This window comes from Terrapene carolina, unplaced genomic scaffold (genome assembly GCF_002925995.2).
Source record: "Terrapene carolina triunguis isolate 2854851 unplaced genomic scaffold, T_m_triunguis-2.0 Scaffold68, whole genome shotgun sequence".
NCBI classification, from domain to species: Eukaryota; Metazoa; Chordata; order Testudines; family Emydidae; genus Terrapene; species Terrapene triunguis.
In genome coordinates, this window is record NW_020664419.1 from 40920037 (window position 1) to 40941877 (window position 21841).

General features: G+C 41.3%; 1 protein-coding gene across 1 annotated transcript in view; it reads left to right on the forward strand.

Annotated features, from left to right (window-relative positions):
• The window catches only part of ASZ1 (ankyrin repeat, SAM and basic leucine zipper domain containing 1), a 90252-nt gene that overhangs the window by 62905 nt on the left and 5506 nt on the right, over window positions 1–21841 (forward strand). Inside the window, exons 5-10 of the mRNA XM_024197027.2 lie at window positions 767–878; window positions 3434–3568; window positions 6424–6548; window positions 9040–9115; window positions 10726–10782; window positions 14351–14463. Of these exons, the coding sequence (XP_024052795.2) occupies window positions 767–878; window positions 3434–3568; window positions 6424–6548; window positions 9040–9115; window positions 10726–10782; window positions 14351–14463 (618 nt within the window). The remainder of the gene's footprint in view (window positions 1–766; window positions 879–3433; window positions 3569–6423; window positions 6549–9039; window positions 9116–10725; window positions 10783–14350; window positions 14464–21841) is intronic.

Below are 21841 nucleotides of genomic sequence, written 5' to 3' on the forward strand. Positions count from 1 at the left end.
CACACTCACACTCACACTCACACTCACACTCACACTCACACTCACACACACACACACACACACACACACACACACACACAATGTGTGTCTCTGTGTCTCTCTGCCATGCTGTCTCCCCTCCCTCCATTCCTGCTGCCTTGTAGAGTGTGAAGCTACATTAACAACAATGTGTTAACCCTTGAGGGCTCAACTGAGTGCTAGTTAATCATTTAGCAGTAAGGCATTCCCTGGGAAATATCCCCTCTTCCACTCTCTGACTTCACCTCCACCAAGCTTCACAATCCTCACAACCCCCCCCCCCCTTACATTAATTCTCATGGGGAAATTGGATTCTCTTAACATCGTAACATTGCTTAAAGTAGCATTTTTCAGGAACATAACTACAACGTTAAGCGAGGAGTTACTATATTATACTCTAAATTGCTGATACATACTAGCAATCTTGAGTATCTTTTTGTCTAGGAATATAATACTGATTTTCTACTTACTGATATTTGTACTTCTGATTGCAGTACAATAGACGCTTGACAGGATAGGTGTTAATACTGCTCATTGGGAATATAGGTCCGATTCTTTACATCATTTCAATGTGCGCTTAAAGTTAAGCATCTGCTTAAGGCCAATTGACTCTAATAGGATTTAAGATTGCATTTAAAGTTTAAGCTCATGCTTGAGTGTTCTGCTCAATCTTTGCTGAGTCAACACCATACAGCTGATACCTTAGCTAACGTTTAGTATTTTAACAAAAATTCCTCTTTTTTCCAAGGAAACAAATGACTCCGCTAATGTATGCAGCTCGAGAAGGACACCGTCAAGTTGTTGCTCTTCTTGTTGCTTCTGGATCACAAATAAATGCCCAGGATGAAAATGGTTATACAGTAAGCAAGCTACTTGTATATACTGTATGTGATACTGAATTGGGTGTTTACTTTTCACATTTACTACTTGTTCCTCAGAAATACCCTTCACTCTAGTGCTCCACCTTGCCAAATTTTTCTGGAACTGACTCCATCTGGCACCACTCAACAGCTTTTTCTGAATCAGAAGAGATTGTTCCTTAACATGGCACTTGCAGTAGCGGCTTTGACTTTTTTTTTTTTCTTTCCTTATCTAACCTTATCTCTCACCTATCTGTCATCTGTTGCCATCAGGGGCGTGAGCAAGGGGGCGAAAGCAGGGGCACGCCTCTCCCCAGTAATCTCTCCGCCACCACCCCCAGCTTCTGCCCTGCCCTCCCCCCTGGGATTCCCTCCCCTGAGCCCATCCTCCCCTCTTTCTGCCAAGGTGGGAGTTGGGCTGAGCGCAGCTGAAGGGACATGCCTGAGAAAGGCACTGCAGCTAGCGCTCCCGCTGAGCCCCACTAGATGACGCCCAGAGCAGGGAAGCAGAGCTGGCAGCCCAGCTCTGCCAGAGGGTGCACGGGGAAGCCGGCTGATACCGGTCCCTTCTTTGTCTGCAGCCTCCAGTAAGTGTTTGGGGCCCACCTAGGATGCCACAGAAGGGAGCTCAGGACAAAGGTGGGCGGAGGCAGTGGAAACGGGGGGGTTCTGTGGGGATGGGTGGGGAGCCTGGGGAGGTGGTGAGGGAGGAAGGGGAGCCTGGGGACATTGGATGGGGTGCTGATGTTTAAAGTGCCCTCTGTGATGTTCCCTGATGTTATCTGGACCGGTCATCCGCTAGGTCACTCCAATCTTCGACTCTGGGAGCCAGCCTTACCCTGCTCTGCTGTGAGAACCCCCACTCCCAGGCTGTTCATGCACAGCCTCTAGCATGTAAGCTTCTCCCAGCTACATGAGTGAGCACTTTTGGCCAGCCGCTGCTTGGATTGTGCAACCGAATGACACTAGCGTATATCTCCAGTCCCAGACACAACCCTTGCAGTGTCCAGTTATGCCCGCTGGACGCTGCAGGCTTATATGAGTTTGTCAGTTTAACAAAGAAATGGATATATACCAGGCTTGTTATCCCAAGGGGAGTCTCTGACACGCTTCAGACCAAACGCACTGCTTCAGGTAGCATAAACAAACAGATTTATTAACTACAAAAGATAGATTTTAAGTCAAAGCACAAGAAGTCAGATTTGGTCAAATGAAATAAAAGCAAAACGCATTCTAAGCTGATCTTAACATTTTCAGTGCCCTTACAAACTTAGATGCTTCTCATCACAGGCTGGCTGGTTGCCCTTCAGCCAGGCTCTCCCCTTTGATCAGCGCTTCAGTTGCTTGATGGTGTTGTCTGTAGATGGAGGTGGAAGAGAGAGAGAGCATGGCAAACATCTCTCCCTTTTATCATGTCCTTTCTTCCCTCTTGGCTTTGCCCCCCCCCCTTCAGAGTCAGGTGAACATTACCTCATTGTAGTCCCTAACTGACGAAGGGAATGGGGGTGACTCACTCGAGAGTCCAGCAGATCCTTTGTTGCTGCCTAGGCCAGTGTCCTTTGTTCCTGTGAGGCTGGGCTGGGTTTGTCCCATCCATGCCGTGATGAGGTATGAACTGCCCCTCTGCTCCTGGAGAGTTTTTGCCTGGGTTTGTTTTAAGCCTCGAGAACACATTTTCAGCCTCAAAACTATATACATGAAACAACCTATAACATCACTATAACAACAATGCTCAGTGCATCATGAGCCTTCTGAAGACACCCGACATGACAAATTTTGCATTGGATACCACACAATCATTTTATAAGGATGAACATGTGGGTACAGGGTGTTCACCTGAAGTACAGAGCATCGCACATCCCCCAAAATAGTCACATTTAAATCCCTGCACACGCCTCTGGTTGCCATAGCATCTGAGTCCCTTTTATATTTGGAGTTGCGGTAGCCCCAAAGCTTTGAGAATTGCTCAGAATGGAATTTCAGAATTTCACAGGTAATTTATTGCTTCCTTATTTGCCATTATGTTCTGTATTTAAAATAATCTGCAAACTGTAGGGTATGGGGTAATTTTGCTATTAATGTTTAAATACAGCAAAATTGTAGAATTTAGAACAAACTAAGATAGTCTATTAAATACACTTGTAGTCCGATGGTGTGGCAAAGGGGAGGGAACACCTTCCCATGTGTGAAAGATGAGTGAGTGAGAAAGGGCAGAGTTAGAACTGACTTTGCATATGTGTTGAGAATTTTTGTCATTCATATTTAAATCTGGACTTTAACTTTGAATTAATTTTTAAAACATTTGACAAAATATTTTACATGTTGTCCATTTTTAGTGAATTGTATTCTGTCTGGTCATCTTCCAATCAATAATTAACTTAGTGTAACAAAATGAGATTGTGCATCATCATCATAATTAGCTGGTGGAGTTACTCTTCCATGTTTACGTTTCACACAAGTTACCCTATTTCGTTTTACTGAGATAATAAGCTCTGTTTTTTGTCTTGTTTTTTTAAACTTATTCTACCAAGTGAAACAAAATGTTTTATATATAGGCACTGACATGGGCATCCCACCAAGGACATAAAAATGTAGTCTTCAAGTTGCTTGAACTTGGAGCTGATAAAACTCTACAAACCAAAGATGGAAAGACAGCAGGAGAGATTGCAAAAAGCAGTAAACATTCAGAGGTATTGTTCTCCACTAAGGTCTCATTCTGTTTTTCCTGAAATGTTCATGTTCTCACTGGTTGCACAGCTTCCCAGACCAATGTTAATGTAGGCCCTTAAACATGTATTACAGCATATATTTAACAAATATTTATTATTATTATTCAGTGCTATACTGTAGGTGTTCATGATGCTTTAAAAGTTACTACCCATGCATTATGTTAATGTTGCTGTGGGAACTTTAACTTAAGAATTTCTCTGCTTATGTGTACTTAAATTTCCAGCATAATTCCTTGCTTAGAGTTATTATTTTAATACGCGTTGTATCAAAAATGTATTCACTGACAGTTTTTCTGATCAACTCTTTGAGAAATAGTTGGTTGAATTCAACCAAGATAACTTTGAAATAGATTGCATTGTATAGTATTTAGCTACATTTCATTTGGGAGAGTTCTACAGAAATTCAAATAGAAAAACATTTTAAATTGCTTAAATATGAAACAATAGCTGCAGGCTTTAGGTAGTATAGTAAATATCAGCAGCTTCAATCATTAGTGCTCAAGGGAGAAGTCTGTCTGAAAAGGTTGAATCATCTCCTGTGGCCCTAGGAGCAGCAACGGAGGGTATGTCTACACAGGGAGCCTCCCAAGCCAGGTCGATATCTCTCGAGAGTTGTGAACTACACTATTCAGCACAGAGCTCGGTGGAATCTACAACTCCATAGCTGTGATATTTAGCATTTTTCCAAGACTGCATAGAAATCAGCATTATTAAAGTGAAATTCACCATTTTTCTGCACCTAGGCATCTGACTATTTTCAGCCTCTCTCTCCAGCTTTCCCCACCAGGGGGAGTTCATTGAATTAGAGTGCGTCTTCCCTGCCCTGTTCCTGGGAGCCAGGCAGCAGAGGGACATGGAGCCAGAGCTGGAATCTAATGACAGTTAGGAAGCGGAGAAAAGAGCTATTATTCCAGACTAGGAGCCTAGGCTGCTTGGAAAACAGTGGAGCAATCAAAGCCTAGTGATTTGGAGAGATGAGCCATTGGAAACCAGCTACAAGCTACTTTTCATGGCACACATTGGCAAGGAGGCTTTGAGCCAGGCTGCCTGAAGAGTATGGCAAAAAATCCATTGAGAATAATCACTGACAAATTTTACATCACTAGGAGCTTGTGTTTGTGAGGAGGTGAGGGGAATGAGAACAAAGAGTATTTAATAAAGATACAATAAATTAACATTGCATTCTTGTAGTGGAATTTGGTCTAATTATATGATGGAGTACATGGGCTTGTCAGTCTGATCCAAAGAAATGGGAGGAAGATACACATGATTATCTTTTCCCACCAGAATTTGAGATGAGAATGAGATGAATCTCTGTTGCTCTTTGGCTTCAACCCCCCAACAAAGGAATAGAAAAAAATATGAAGTAGAGCAGATCTTCAGTAGGAACTATTGAAAAAATTTTTGGCCAAGTTGAAGGGTGCCTTTCTCTGACCATCCCTTAAAGAGGATTATTCAGTCTGAATGTGAGGAGCCAGCAAAGAAAAAACACCTTGGATAGGAAATGTCTAAACATTACCGTTTTTTACAAAGGACATGCAGCTCACAAAGATTGGCACACTAGTAACAACCCTCACCAAAGACATTTAAGGAGATGCTGACTTCCTGAGGACCAGACATATACAGCGGATTCCCTAAGAGAATTATGAAACTTTTGCGGTGGCTCTTCAGGCTTCAGTCTCTTCCTCATCCTTCATTAGGATTATAGTCATCCAGGCAAATCATGTCAATGAACTTGATGAAGAGCAAAGAGCTCCTTTCCTTCTGATGTGACCATAAAAAAAACAGAAATAAATTTATTTTTAAAGTGGGGAAATCACTGATCAGGATGTCAGGTCTTCTTTGTACATCATAAAAAAAGCATAAAATGGGCACAGACTGAATATTTTTTCCCACACTGCAACTCACCTTTGAAGGAATGCGCTAGTAATCATGTGTTTGATAGCTTATCCCTGATGACTTTGTCAGGCTTTTTGATTTAATGTTAGCTTTGCCCTTTCTTTCTGAAATCATAGTTTTGTTGATAGTTCAGGAAGAGTACTTGGATCATTGTCCCTGAAGGCAGACTTTAGAGTGACATGTCCCCTGAATGTCAACTTTACTGCAGTCACTGGGGCCAGAGGTATAGACTGAGCTATCTAGTGGAGATGGTTTATATGGTTTTACCATGAGAGAATGAATCAGCAGACAAAAAAAAAAGTCTTTTTTTCGTTGATCAATTAGATATAAAGAACACCCAAGTACAAAATCCATTGTTTTTAATTTGGAATGTTTATAATACTGGTATCTATGTGTGTGCTAATACAGTATATCCATACATTTCTAGGATACAGGAATAAATTACAAGTGCATACACAATCTTGTTCTTGAGAGATTTGACTTGGGAGTGAAGAACTTCTAAGTCTTCAAACCAAAAACAAATATTCAGTTAATTTTAGTTAATATATGACCTCTTTCATCCTTTTATTGTTTTTATTTATCTTCACACTGTACACAATATTGCTTCACTCTATACTGATGGTTCTTGTTCAGTATTCCATTGAAATTTGATTAGCTTAGCAACATTCACTCTTGGAGATTTAAGTTCCATGGGCTCATCTCTATCATAGATGTTTGCCTTTTGGAAGAATGAGATGACTTACTTGAATTATTCTCCCCAGATAATAGGCCATGAAATAATTTTCCCACCTTTTTTACAATTTAAATTTTCATTATGCATTGAATTATTCTTGTGCTTATTTAATTAAATAGGACACTACTATACTTCTCTTTTCCTAAACTGAATATTAACTAAATGGTTTTCATACTTTTTTCAGCTTTTTAATTTACTTTCTTTGACTGCAAATCCCTTGCAAGGGAAGTTCCAGAACCTGTTTAAAGAAGAGGCTATCCACAGACTCTTGAAAGCAGTCCCTGATGCAGTTAGAGATCATAGAGTTAGGTAAAGAAGGGAAAAAAACTAATGCTATTTTAGTTCATTTTAGTTTTAATATTATGAATGCTTTTGGGGTGTGCACATGATTAGCATTAATGCAGAACAGTTTACAGTGTCTATTTTTGGAACTTTTTTTACAATCACACCTAATGTAATAATTTCTTAAAATGAGAAACTGAAACCCCGTTATGAAACACTGAAACCCATCTTAAATTTTGTATTTCCTAACATTTAGGTGCCTTACTGTACAAACTCAATATTGCATTACGTAGTTTGGATGCTTCCAAGTTTTTAACAGAGGCCACTGGTACAGTATATACACAATAAACTTTATCTGTATCATCAGTGGAGAATGTGACCCTATTGTTGCCTTCTCCATCAGATAATTTCTGACAAGGTTAAGGATTTCTGTTGAGAATGACAAATGCTTTAAAAATTGAGGTTTCTTCTGACCAGAAGCACCCCACATACACTATATGATATTTTAGAAAAGAAGGTATTTTAGAGCATGACAGGGACTTCTGGCTCTTATATGCATCTGTTCTTCCCCTGGCCAAGGTGAGAGATTTTTTATCAAGTGTCCCTCCAGGGATTTGAGTATTCTTTTCACATCCCACACTCAACTTCCTGATAAAAACAGTTGCTATATAAGGCATTGATTGAGAGGATTTTTACTTAGTTATATTATGTGTATATTTATTCTTAATCAAATATATGAATAAAATATAACTGAGTGGAAAATCCTCTCCCTCATCTCATCATGAGATAAAAGGAAAATGGGCAACTTAGGAAGAAAGGCCAAGTCGTCTGCCTCATTGGCCTTGCATATACCAAATTACAAGGCCATTCTGTTGAGATACAGTTATGCTGTTTGGGAGAATTTATCCCTTTTACAGGCATGAGCACAGGAGGCACAGGAAATCTTGTGATTAAGGTACCAGACCTTGTCTAAACTAGGAAAATTTGCACTGGTGGAACTATACCAATGTGGTTATATCAGTACAAAACTAATATAGATATGCTATACTAATGCAACGCACAGCTTTCATTGGTGCAATTTATCCTAGTAATTTACTAAATTGCACGAGTGAAAGGGCCATCTCACTCCATTGCAGCACATCAACACTGAGAGTTTGTATCCGTGTAGTTACACCAGTGCAAAAACCTAGTTTAGATAGGGCCTGAAGGCCTGGGTTCTATTCCCATCCCTTTCACAGAATTTCTGTATGAAATAGCCTCATTTTCGGAGGTACTGAGCAACTGGAGTTCCTATTGGCTTCAGCTGCAGTTGTGGGTGATCAATATCTCTAAAAATCAAGTCTCTAATGCAGTGGTGGGCAACCTGCGGCCTGTGGGCCACACACGGCCCATCTTGGTAATCCACTGGTGGGCCGCTAGATAGTTTGTCTACATTTGCACAACCGCCCACAGCTCCCAGTCGCCACGGTTCGCCATTCCCGGCCAATGGGAGCTGTGGGAAGCAGCAGCCAGGCCCGCGCCACTTCCCACAGCTCCCGATAGCCAGGAACAGCGAACCGCGGCCACTGGGAGCTGCAGGCAGCTGTGCAAGTGTAAACAAACAGTCTGGCGGGCCACCAGCGGATTACTCTGATAGGCCGCAGGTTGCCGATCACAGAACTAAAGTCTTCTGGGTATAAGAGTAGGGTTTTCAGATTTTGAATTCACTCCATATTTGGTCTGAAATAAACTTGAATCTGTTAATGTAGGATTTTGGTGAGGGAGCAGTGAAGTAATGGCTTATCTTTTTGCCTTTTGCATGGTGTTGTTTGGAATATGCATTTTTGATTGGCTGTTAATTTTCTGGCTTTTGACGGCTGCTGGGTTTTATTTCTTCGTGTACTTTTAAAATTATTTCAAAGGCCGCAGGAGCCCAGGACAGGTGTGCTTACCTTTCTTATTATAAATCTAAAAACAAACAAGCTGTGATGCTTATCATGGACATATCTACCTTACATAAAGGGTGGCTAGTGATTAGAGGGCAGAGTTAAAGTACACCTCTACCCCAATATAACGCTGTCCTCGGGAGCCAAAAAATCTTACCGCGTTATAGGTGAAACCGCGTTGTATCGAACTTGCTTTGATCCACTAGAGTGCGCAGCCCCGCCCCCCGGAGCGCTGCTTTATTGCGTTATATCCGAATTCGTGTTATATCGGGGTAGAGGTTTGATGTACCATAACTGCATTTCCATATTTTCCAACATTTGGGATGTTTGAATTTCCTGCCTGCAGCCATTTGATTTTTAAAATTACAATGATTTAATAAAGATTTTTTTTTTTATTTAAAGTATTCATACCAATTTGCTGCTTTAATTACAGTCTTGTGAAGTGCTTTGCCTGGAAATATGCATCACTTTACTGACACGCATGCATGTGTGTGTTTGTGTTTGCCTATTAGAGTTTAGACAACTGCTTTATTTATGAAAAATAAATTTGCCACTTTTTTTTCTTTTTGTGACTCGTGCAATAATATATATAGTTCCTATGCAGCCTTTGGTGACCTAGAAGTGTTTTTACATGGTCTTGGTCTAGAACACATAACAGAGTTATTAAAGGTAAGATTAATGTAGTGAAATTGCATATTTTAAAAATAGTTTGTAAATTATTAAATGCGCTTCATACTACTATGACCCTTAGATTTTTCAATGTTAGATTGTATACTTTTGTCAAGTCACATTTTAATGCATTTATTTGAAAATAAATGAGAAAATTGTATCTGAAATGCTACATGTAAAATTTGTCTAAGTGATAGTCATAGAGTTTAAGGCCAAAAGGGACCACCAGATCATCTAGTCTGACCACCAACACGAACCAGCATCTGCACGCTAAATACAACAACCAAAATTAGACAAAAGTATTACAGCCCACAGTAGACTAGACTATTACATGCCACAGCAGAGATTTGGAGGGACCAAGGTGCAGTGCCAGAGGACCCTGCAGTGACAGGGAATTGATTGAGATATAGCCAAATAATCCTGACAATGACCCAGACCCCATGCTGAAGAAGAAGGTAAAATACTCAAAGGTCACTACCACTGCCAGTTTAGCCTGGGGGAAAATTCCTTCCTGACCCCATATGTAGCAATTGGTTAGACTCTAAGCATGTAAGTTAGAACAAGACAGCCAAGCACCTGAGAGAGAGAATGCTCGGTGCCACCTCAGAGCTATGGCCATCCCAGTCCAGTGTCCCATCTGCAGCCGTGACATCCATGATACTTCAGAGGAAGAAGATTAAATACACGCACGTACCTATGCGTGCTCTCTATTTATTGAGGGAGGCAGGGGAAATCCCTTCCTGACACCTGTTGGTGGCTGGCTGAAACCCTGAAGCATGAACTTTAGGAACTGAAGACAAACCAGAAGTGAGACCTGCCTCCCTATATCACAAGCAACCCTGTCATATAATCCAACTTCTTATTGTCCTTAAATCTAATTAAGTTGTTTTCCTCCCACTGCTCCCCATAGAAGGCTGTTCCAGAAACTCACCGCTCTGATGATTAGAAACCTTTTTCTAATGTCCAGCCTGAATTTGTTCATGGCCAGTTTACACCCATTTATTCTTGTGCCAACATGCTCCTATAGTTTATACAGCCCTTCACCCTCCCTAGCATTTACCCCGATGTATTTATGAAGAGCAGCCATAGCCCTGCTTAGCCTTCCTTTGTGAGACTAAATAAGCCAAAAGGTTGCTCTCTAGTTATGACACACACACACACACTCACTCACTCACACTCTCTCTCTCTCTCTCTCTCTTTTCCAGGTCATTCAAGCACTGCTCCTGCAAAAGCTGCCCGGGCAGATCTTCCCACAGCCTCCCACCGTAGTGGCTGGGGGAAAGCACACCAGGATCGGGGGTCCCCCATTGCCCCATTGGCAAGTCAGAGCAGGGGAAGGAGGGGGCCCTCTGTGTTCCCATTGGCCAGTCAGAGCAAGGGTGTTCCTCTGATTATTACTGTAGTTCTTTTAGCAGACTAGCGATTAAAACTTCCAAGGAATTGAGGCTTAGGTATATGCATTAGATATTTTTTGTATTATGAATATATCTGAGAAATTTTACAATGCCCCTTTGGTAATTAACCTGTATAGCTACATTTCTAACTTTTTTCTTCATAGTCTTTCTTCTAAATTTCCATATTTGCTAAGTGAAAACTTTTGTTTCATACAGGAAAATGATATAGCTTTAAGACAGCTTTTGACCATGAAAAAAGATGATTTTACACAGGTCAGTTTAATGTTTTAGAACTCTTTCTAATTTATTTTCACTTCATTTATATTCCTTTGTTTGTTTGTATATCTTTATGAAAATTTTTAGAGGGAAAAATAAGGGGATCAATAACTTTTTCTCTCAGAAATCTTGATGAATTCTTATTTGCTTTCAAGATCTTGGCATCTGAATGTAGACTGCCCTTTGTACACTATTTTAAAGATCAATCTGTGGGGTATATCACTAGGCAGATCCTAGAGTTTGAGACCAGTCTAATGCAATTTTTGAGCTGTTACCATTCCTTCATTTTAGCTTACATTTTATTAATTAGAACTGCCATATGATGACTAAAAGTTTGTTATCTAAGTAGTGTAATATCTTGTTGATTATTCCTTTGATTATTTGGCTAGCCATAAATCAGTGCTGTTTTTTAAAGAATGGTAAAAGTAGTGTGTATGTATGGTGTTAATGCTTTATTTTTTAAGCCAACTAGCTAAATACATAAGCTTATTTGTCTTTTTAAAGTGTAGTTGTTAACTGCTACTCTAGATTTGTAAACGCAGCATGGGATCTGAGTTGGAGTCTAGGTTATTTTCTATGTGTGTGCTGTCACCAGTTATAAAAATAGTGTGGGCCAAATTGTGCCCTCAGTTATACTTGTGGGATCATGCTGTCTTCAGTGGGCATGCAAGGAAGTCTAACTTAAAACCCCATTATAAAAATGGGGAAAATAAGGTTTTCAGAAATAATTGACTTGTCCAAAGTCAGAGTCAGTGGAAAAGGCAGGAGTGGAACCAAGGTCTCTTGACTCCCAGGGCTCATCTACTTTTTCAGTTATAATTGAGTTGGGGTACTCAGTGTCTACATGATTGTTTCCTGACCCAGTTACAACATACAGCACAGTGCCAGTTTGTAGTTTAGGTGGTTCTTCAACTAAGCACTTGTAGTGCTCACGTTCCAATAAGCATAATACGCGAAGGCAGTTAAGATGAAGTCTATAAAATAGAATTGTATGTAACCAGGCTAGGGGATAGCCATCTAGTAACTAGATCAGTGTAGTCTGGTGCCCTATCATCATGGTTCTACAAGTGTCAGCCATCTTGAATTGTTAATTGATTACACTTCTTGAAACTTATATTTTACGGTAGATATTAGTCTAGTTCTTTCTGTGCTCCCTGTGTGTATTTCACTGTGAGTATATTTGTGCTCCATGTGCTTGAGACCAGAGAATTCTTGCAAGTAGTGTCTTTTGGTCTGCACCTGTGCCCCTGCTTTTCTTGTGCTCTGCACTGAGGGCATAAGGGGCAGGGCAGACTGACCATCTTTCCAGTTCCTTCTTACCACTACATGGCCTGAGTCAGACTCCTCCATTGTCCAGAACTGATCCTTTCTCTTCTTCCTGTAAATACTCACAGTTTTATATTATTCATACCTCATTGTTAGTTTTATGATAGTTCAAGTTAGCTAGGATTAGAATCCCAGCACAGGACTTAGATCAGTGGTGGGCACCCTGCAGCCCGCGGGCCACACGCAGCCCATCAGGGTAGTCCGCTGACGGGCTGCCAGACAGTTTTTTTACCGCGGCCACTGGGAGCTGCGGGCAGCCGTGCAAATGTAAACAAACTGTATGGCGGCTTGCCAGCAGATTACCCTGATGGGCCGCAGGTTGTCCACCACTGCTCAACAGAGAGTGGCAAAAGAGTTCCAGATCTCCTTAGAAGAGTACCAGGACCCTCAGCATAAGCTGCTAGGTATCCTACAAGCTCCATCTGGCTTGCTGTCCTGGTAAATGAAGCCATACTAGAGTCGGCAAGGGCTGTGTGGCATATGCCCGGCCAACTGTGCCCCTACCGCCAAGAGGGCAGAGAAGTGATACATTGTCCTGCCTAAGGGAGCAGAATTCTTTTTCACTCACACTGCCCCAAACTCCATGGTGGTCCATGCAGCCACTGGCAACAGCACCCAAGGGTCTTCCCTAAAGATGCGGCCAAGTGTATCAACCTTATGGGGAAAATGGTCTTAACATTTACCAGCCTGCATTTTAGGATCTCAAATTATCAAGCTCTTCTCGCCATATATTAACACCTTAACTATTCTAAGTTCCTTGACAGGATTCAATTTCAAGCCTTTATTGATGAGGCTAGCAACCATTTTAGCTATACCAGCGAGTTTCTCCCCCATACTTCCTTCCCCATCTCTTTTCACGGACTGCTGTCATGAGGGAATTCTTCAAGGTTGGCTCTGGTCAATAGGTATTCTGAGCAAACACAGCGTGAATACCATAGTTACAATTCCCACTGAAGTGAGTGCATCCCTGGTGCGGTGGAGAGACCCTGAATATGTGTGTGTAGGAATTTCCTTTCTATCCCCCACACCCGACAAGACAATAATTACAGACTCTTCCCTGATAGTCTGTGGAGCCACATGAACAATCACACAGCATAAGGCATTTAGACACCTTGGGAAGCCAGAATACACATAAATCTTCTGGAACTAAGAGCAGTATGAGAAGCTTGCAGAGCATTACTACCATTCATACAATCCCAGCACATCCTGATAATGTCGGACAATGTAACTACCGTTTTCTATATGAACAAGCAGGGAGGGGGCACACACAGTCACCCTCGGTATAGAAGCGGTCAGTTTATGTCTCTCATAAGTTGATAGCTATTACCCAGATGCATACAGATACTTTATGCCACCTGGAATTCTCTTATAAAATTCTTTTCATTATTTTCCGAATATCCAGAGGTATTTAGGTCATACATGGACCACATGTAAATTCCAAATGATTAGCATGTGGTCTATAAAAGAATAGTAGACACTTACAAATTTGTATATGCTTTTTGGTGTCAATATGTTAATTTGTTTTTTTTTTCTTGGGGGGCAAGACTATGGTAAACATCTAGGTTGCTGTTTACAATTGTACTCTAAACAGTCTTGTGGTCTTTGTCATTTTCAATGTACTTTTAGTTAACAAGATAAGCTGGTTTGGGTTAGGTCAGTAGCTGGATTAGACCTCTCAGGAATACCTAGGTTCTACAGGAAATGGCGCTGATGATTCATTAGGTGACTTTCTTCCTGTTGAGTTAATACTGAACCAGTATGATGATATGGAGCATTTTACTGCTGGAGGTGCCTCAGATGACACCTAAAACAGAGGCCCTAGTTATTTGTGATTATTGAAAATCCTATGGCAGGTTTTACAAATATCCCATTTTGGCCAAGTGCCAATATGAGTAATTACATTCTGTCTACCTATGTTTCCTGTGCAATTTCAATTAGGCATTCTTCACTTCCAGTCTAATTATATAGTGGTGCTGTGCATTATTAAACAGTTGCCATATTTCACCTTCAGTAGTTTGGCTATATTGTAGAGTTAGTTGAAGTGACCCTAAGTGTACTTTTTTGGTAAGTTTTTAAGTCTCTAAAGTGTTTGGGACCCTCCATGATGAAAGGTTCTATGCTGCTGTATGTATAAATAATTATATTTTGTGTACTTCTAAAATTTAATAAACTAGCTTTTTAAATTCTGTCTGTTTTAAACATTACACAGTTATGTATTTAAAATAACTTTTTAATTTAGATTGGGATTACAAATACCAGAGACCAACAGAAAATCCTAGATGCTGTTAAAGAGCTGCAGGTGGAAGAAGTAAAATTTGGAGAGTTGCCTGAAGTGATGAACTTAGAATTCAGGTAAAATGTCATCTTTCAGTTACATAAATATATGTTGAGAATATGGTTGCAGTGTTTACTATAGCACAAAGATGTAATTCTTTGAAACAGAGTATCATGTTACATGTGCTAGTAGCAGGACTGAGCCTTAAATTATGAAAGATGGTGGCAAACACTGAGGAACACCAGTGTTACAATAATTCAGATCATGTAGTTGCCCATTATAGGGATCTGTGTTACTTGAGGGCTAAGTTGCTGTTACTTTCTGTGATGATGTTGCCATCACTTTGATTGAATATGTGAGATCCTCCTCACCTATCTGGATGCAGTATGTTTTTTTTTTTTTTCTCTCTTCCTCTATCTTGTGTGCGGGAAGGCGTTCCCAGTTGTTCTCCTGCTTCACAGGAAACAGCTACAGCTGGCATCTCTGACCGAGATGTCAGTTTTCTTCCAGCCTCAGTGAGTTCCAAAATAAAATGGAGCAGAGGAAAACAAAACAAAAAAAGACTAAAGAAAAATTATTTTTCCCCTGTTCCATTTTATTCTTCTAAATATATTTTTCTTCTATATTTATCTAATCTATACCTATATATAGCTAGAATAGGAGCTGAAAAAAAACCCTACTATAATATTGTTGTCCTCCATTCCACTCCAGAGCATTCATCAGCATAGCTGCTCTGCACTTCCTGCTTCTCCCTCCCACCTCAGCCCTGTGCAGAGCTATCACAGCCAGGGCTGAGAGCCAGGTCAGAAATGTGTCTGAACAGCCTCACTCTAATTCAGCAGTACCTCAAGGACAAGTACAGTGGTTCCCAAATCCACCTCCAAAGGTCAAGAACACTTGCGCTTTTGGTCTGTTAGGCTCATCACAAAAACAATAGTTGTAATTGCAGTGGTCCTCAGGAAGGGAAGTGATCTGCATAATTCCCTGCCTGAATGACAGACTGGTTTGGGCCAAACTATTCCGCAGAGACTTGGGAGACATAAAGACTCTGACAATATTCAGTGAACTTGGCATGTGTCAAATCAGTAAAACAGCTCTTTATCTCTAAGATGCTATGCCATCTCAGAGCAGTAATAAAACAAGATAGAAAACAAGTCATTTTTCCCCTGAGGGAGCCCTTAAGATGGAGGCAAGCTGTGGTGTGAATATACCCTGCACTAGCCTACCAAGGACTAAGTTTTCCCTGTGGACCCTGCTGATGCTCATTAACAGTTTGTTAACGTGCTTTGACCGAGTCCTCTTTGAAAAAGAACGAATCAAAGTGCATTCTTCTTCCTGTCGGAGGTAGAGCTCGCCAAGCCAATTGACAGCAGCCTCCTCAGCTAAGTGTAGAGCCCTCAGACCACCATCAAATCTGGTCAGAGGGCAGTCATCAGTGATGGGTGACATTGTCTGTCTTTGGCCACAGCTGCATGTGGGATCTTCTCGTTGGCTGCAGGTGTGAAGGCTGGCTGCACATTGACCCTGGCCCGTACAAAATCAGTTCAGAAAGGCCCATGAGCAGTGTGGCAAATCAAGCCAGGTACACACGTGGTCAGGTCATTTATAAGAAACTGGTTTCTGACATCAGCTGCAGACCATTCTTCATGCTGCATCAATATCACAGAGAAATCTGGGCAGGGCTAATGTCTAAATAGCCATGTCTTTGGAAGTTGCTCTTCATTGACCACTTGTGTGAAGAACTGCACCAACCATGGGTGAACACAAGTCCCAAGGTGCTTCAGGAACTCTAGCAATACGTTGTCATAGCCAGCAAGTGTGCCACTCCTAATATCACTCAGAATTTTGTCTAGCTTGGTGGCTGTGAACAGCTCTCTATATTGTCAAGTGGCATCTCTCAGATGGAACCTCTGCCATTCATCATGAATTTGTCTGACATGCTTCTCATTTGGGGCCTTTGACACATACAGCAGATGGCTGGCAGCTTGGTTTGGCATGACAGGTGGGTGGCTTAGGGGTGGTGGTTGCTGAGCTATGCCGAGACAATGAATCAAATTCCAGCATTTCTGATTTGAGCGAGAATTCTAGATTCTGAGTCATCACTTCCCATCATGCCTGTCTAGTCATCCAGTGACTCAATTCTCTGGTCAGCAATATATGGATCATCAGAGGATTCATACTGACTGAACAGTTTAGCACATTCAACCTCAAGGCACAGCATGTAGACTGGATGGCAGCTGCGCAGTGTGGATGCACAGGCAGCTTTGAAGATGGCTCCTCAACACTCACTGAAAGCTTCATTGACCGGGATGGTGCATGATGGTATGGAGACAAAACTTTTTTCTAGAGCATCCGAATGTAATGTAAAATGGACCAGTGTTCTCGTCACGCATCCTGTGTGTATCTGGTTCATATCGGGGAAATTGATGATTGAATCAGCAGACCGCATTCAAAGTGCTTTCTAGGGCTGAATCTGAGCCACTTGTAAGACAACGTTCCTGATGCAATTCCATCCCCCAGCGTTGGAGCCATCAGGCTAGTCCTGAGAATACTGCAGCTCAGCACTGAGGGATTCTTGATAGCCACATGCAGGATTTTCTGCAATCAGAGCACATTAATGAACTGTTAATGTGTGTCATCATGGGCCACACAGACAATATGTATATTTCTGTACTAAATGCCACAGAAGACTGACTCTTCTTCAAGCATACACAGAAGAGCTCAAAAGCTTCTCTTTCTCTCCAACAAAAGATGGTCCAATAAAAGATATTACCTCACCCACCTTCTCTCTCTAATACCCTAAGGCCAGCATAACTACATCAACACTACATACAATCTTCTTCAAAGGTTAATTTAAGGAGCATGAGTTTAAGAGCATTACGTTCAATTAGGCTTCATGCATTTTATTCTAAAAGCAAATAGTGCTGCCAAAGAGATGCTGTATTTTTTAAAATAAATTTATTTGTTCAGATTATCCTTAAAATATAAATTATGAAGAATTGAGTGGAAAATAAAAAAATGAACAGTCTACTGGCTATCTAGAAAAGGAGTCTAAAATATAGATAATCTGTTCCCCACTACAGATTTTTAATTAAATAACATGCTAAATACGTGAAATGCACAAAATGTATGTTATTAGATCAATGGTTGTACCTATAAACCTTATTGTAGCTTTCTGTGTTTTTATGAGTTAAAAGAAATAATAAAGCTTAATGTAGCTTTCCATGTGTTCATGAATTACAAGAAACAAAGCACTAATTCAGGGTCGTGAGGTATACAAAATATGACACAAATTCAATTATTAGAAGTGTTGCACTTTTTAAATAAAACTGTTAGACACATGTATTCTAGGAATCTGACCTTGTGGTTAAATCACAGGCTATGTTTACATGCTGTTATATAAAGATTTTGCTTCCCATTTGTTCAAAGTCATTCTAAAAGGAGGAATATTAGTCATTAAGTCATAGAAAAACTAACATAGTAGAAAATGTTGAACTGATTGATTATAAACTCCCACAGGGTCTCTTGCACTGTTTAGCAACTCATGTTTTAACTTTTTTTCTTTTGCATTCTAAAGAAATATGATACCTTTATTTTTCTGAAAATCTGAACTCCTGTTAGGGGTGCAAGGGAAAGTGTCAGTGCAACAGCTATCTCTGTATGCAACATGACTTAATTAAATTGTTAAGGGTTTTTCTACTTCTGCTGAAGTTCAATCTAATAACCATTCCCAATATTTGAATAATTTTAACAGATACGGTAATGGTAAGTGTTTTACTTGGTTTTATGCCTTGTCATATTTTGTTTTAGGCATGATGGAAAGAGATTCTCAACAAAATAACAAAACTAATTAGTATTCATTTGTGGCAAAGCACAAATAATGTCATCATTGATTCCAGCCATTTATAAAGTTTATCTTCTGGGTGGAAAGAAGTCCCTATGATAGACTTGCTTGACAGGTGCTCAACATGCATGAAAAACTTTCAAACTGCTCTCTAGTTAGGATCATTTTATTTAGTTCAAAATTTTTATCCAAAATAAATGTTTACTTAAAATTAACGGGTTATTTTTCTGTAAAAAGCCATTCCAGAAGGATTAAAAGTCATAGCAATTTACCAAATAAAACTAGATAATAGTTTTTGTTTTGCTCCCCTTCCTTCCATCCCTTTCCCACCTTCATCAAAAAGTAAACAAAATTCTCATCTTTTTAAAATATATTTTTAACAGAGATGCTGAAAGCTCCACCTTTTTATATTAAGCATTACAGAAGTCTTACAACAATACACTGTATTGTGTACCACCAACCACACTCTGACCAGTACAGGCAACTTACTGTAATAGTGTGACCAGGGTCAAATGGGCTCATGCGAAAAAATTAATTCTGTGAAATACCAGACAACAGAATATAAATATAGACCTAATATTTACAAAAATATAATTTTCAAAATGAACAGAATACTTTGCACTTAGTATGACTTCAATTACATTTCTATGTTTCTACTGGAACGTGGAACACACATGCTTGAAGTGGACCAGTACAGTGTTTCAGTATTTTTCTCATACCATAGTTCCTTCCATACTGCTTCCATGCTATATGATTTGATGGTGAAATGTGTGAATGTTGCACTGTGCCTTGGCTTAGGACTCAGCTTCCAGCAACCCAGACGGGAGGTGGGTGTTGGAAATATGAATATGGTAAGGTTTGAAATACCATCCATCACCATTTTTAACCTTAACATTGTTTTAGATGTAGGAGCTGTGTGTCTTATACTGCCTTAGATGGTATTGATTTCCTCAGATGTAGCATGGAAATCACAGAACCCTGACTTACTCTACAGTCATTCTAAAGTAGCATACCGTATAGAGGATTAGTGTGTACCAGCCTTGGATATTAATATAATATTAGCAAACTAGTTAAGAAAAGATGACCGATAGCCCTTTTGCAGTTCCTTGACCTTTCACCAGCAGAAGTGGTCCCAGAACGTGCGCTATATATTTTTTGCCCCTTCATATAATTTGTTAGCTAGGCTTAGTAAATCTTTTAGAGAAAAGGTTTTGTTCAGATCGCCCGAGAGGTTCCTGTGATAGAGAAATGGCGTCATTGGATCATCAAATGCCTCCATGTTTGTCCTGTATGGCATTCCCCCCAAGAAGCAGAAGTGAGCAGCGGTTGTTCTACTGTAGGCTGAGACTCTGGAGTCTTGGGGTTTGGGTGCTTATGGATCATTCTTTGGATAGAGTTCCTAAAAAGATCCAAGCTTTCTGATCTACATCTGAGGCTCCTTGGTTTTGTTGTATGCTGAAAGTGGGAAGAAAAAAAACAAGTCAGATGGGGACAGAGTAAGGGGCTGGGGGTTCTAAGAAGAAAAAGTGATGTGAGCATTCAGATCAGTGCTCTTGGAGACCTTAATGCAACCACCCTTCAGTACCATCTTCTCAATTGTATTTGAACAGTAAGTGAAAGTTTCCTTCAGATTGGAGAGCCTCAGGTCTTTCCCAAGGTCACTTAGAGAAATTCAGTACAGAAGGTGTGCCAGATCCAGGGCTAGAGCAGCACTGTTGGATACCCCCCACTCCTCCATCCACCACATTTTAGATTGGATACCTCACTTTACCCTGTGTTCAGCCTCTTAATGCTGGTCAGAATCCCCATAGAACCGTAGAAAATTAGGGTTGGAAGAGACCTCAGGAGGCCATCTAATCCAACTCCCTGCTCAAAGCAGGACCAACCCCAGCTAAATCATCCCAGCCTGTGCTTTGTCAAGCTGGGCCTTAAAAACCTCTTAAGGATGGAGATTCCACCACCTCCCTAGGTAACCCATTCCAGTGCTTCACCACCCTCCTAGTGAAATAGTTTTTCCTAATATCCAACCTAGACCTCCCCCACTGCAACTTGAGACCATTGCTCCTTGTTCTCTCATCTGCCACCACTGACAACAGCCTAGCTCCATCCTCTTTGGAACCCCCTTCAGGTAATTGAAGGCTGCTATCAAATCCCTCCTCACGCTACTCTTCTGCAGACTAAATAACCCCAGTTCCTTCAGCTTCTCCTCATAAGTCATGTGCCCCAGCCCCCTAATCATTTTCATTGCCTTCCGCTGGACTCTCTCCAATTTGTCTACATCCTTTCTGGAGTGGAGGGCCCAAAACTGGACGCAGTACTCCAGATGTGGCTTTACTGGTGCCAAACAGAGGGGAATAATCACTTCCCTCGATCTGCTGGCAGTGCTCCTACTGATGCAACTCAATATGCCGTTAGCCATCTTGGCAACAAGGGCACACCGTTGACTCATATCCAGCTTCTCATCCACTGTAATCTCCGGGTCCTTTTCTGCAGAACTGCCACTTAGCCAGTCAGTCCCCAGCCTGTAGCAGTGCATGGGATTCTTCCATCTTAAGTGCAGGACTCTGCACTTGTCCTTGTTGAACCTCATCAGATTTCTTTTGGCCCAATCCTCCAATTTGTCTAGATCACTCTGGACCTTATCCCTACCTCTCCTCCCCACTTAGTGTCATCTGCGAACTTGCTGAGAGTGCAATCCATCCCAGCATCCAGATCATTAATGAAGATGTTGAACAAAACTGACCCCTGGGGCACTCCACTTGATACCAGCTGCCAACTAGACAACAAGCTGTTGATCACTGCCTGTTGATCCCGACGATCTAGCCATCTTTCTATCCACCGTATAGTCCATTCATCCAATCCATACTTCTTTAACTTGCTGGCAAGAATACTGTGGGAGACCGTATCAAAAGCTTTGCTAAAGTCAAGGTATATCACGTCCACCGCTTTCCCCTCATCCACAGAGCCAGTTATCTCATCATAGAAGGCAATCAGGTTGATCAGGCATGACTTGCCCTTGGTGAATCCATGTTGACTGTTCCTAATCACCTTCCTCTCCTCCAAGTGCTTCAAAATGGATTCCTTGAGGACCTGCTCCATGATTTTTCCAGGGACAGAGGTGAGGCTGACCGATCTGTAGTTCCCCGGATTCTCCTTCTTCCCATTTTTAAAGATGAGCACTATATTTGCCATTTTCCAATCTTCCGGGACCTGATTGCCATGAGTTTTCAAAGATAATGGCCAGTGGCTCTGCAATCACATCAGCCAACTCCCTCAGCACCCTTGGATGCACTGCATTGTCCAGCTTTTCTAAATACACCTCTACCCCGATATAACGCGGTCCTCGGGAGCCAAAAAAATTCACCGTGTTATAGGTGAGGCCGCGTTATATCAGGGTAGGGAGAGGAACCACTCCCCACCCCAGTTCGCCTCCGCTTTGCCTCCGCCTCCTCCCTGAGCGCGCCGCTCCGCTTCTCCCTCCCTCCCTCCCTTCCAGGCTTGCCACGCCAATCAGCTGTTTGGCCCGGCAAGCCTGGAAGGGGGGGGAGAAGCAGAGCAGCGGCAGCGCTCTCGGGAGGAGGCGGAGATGAGCTGGAGCGGGGATCGGTTCC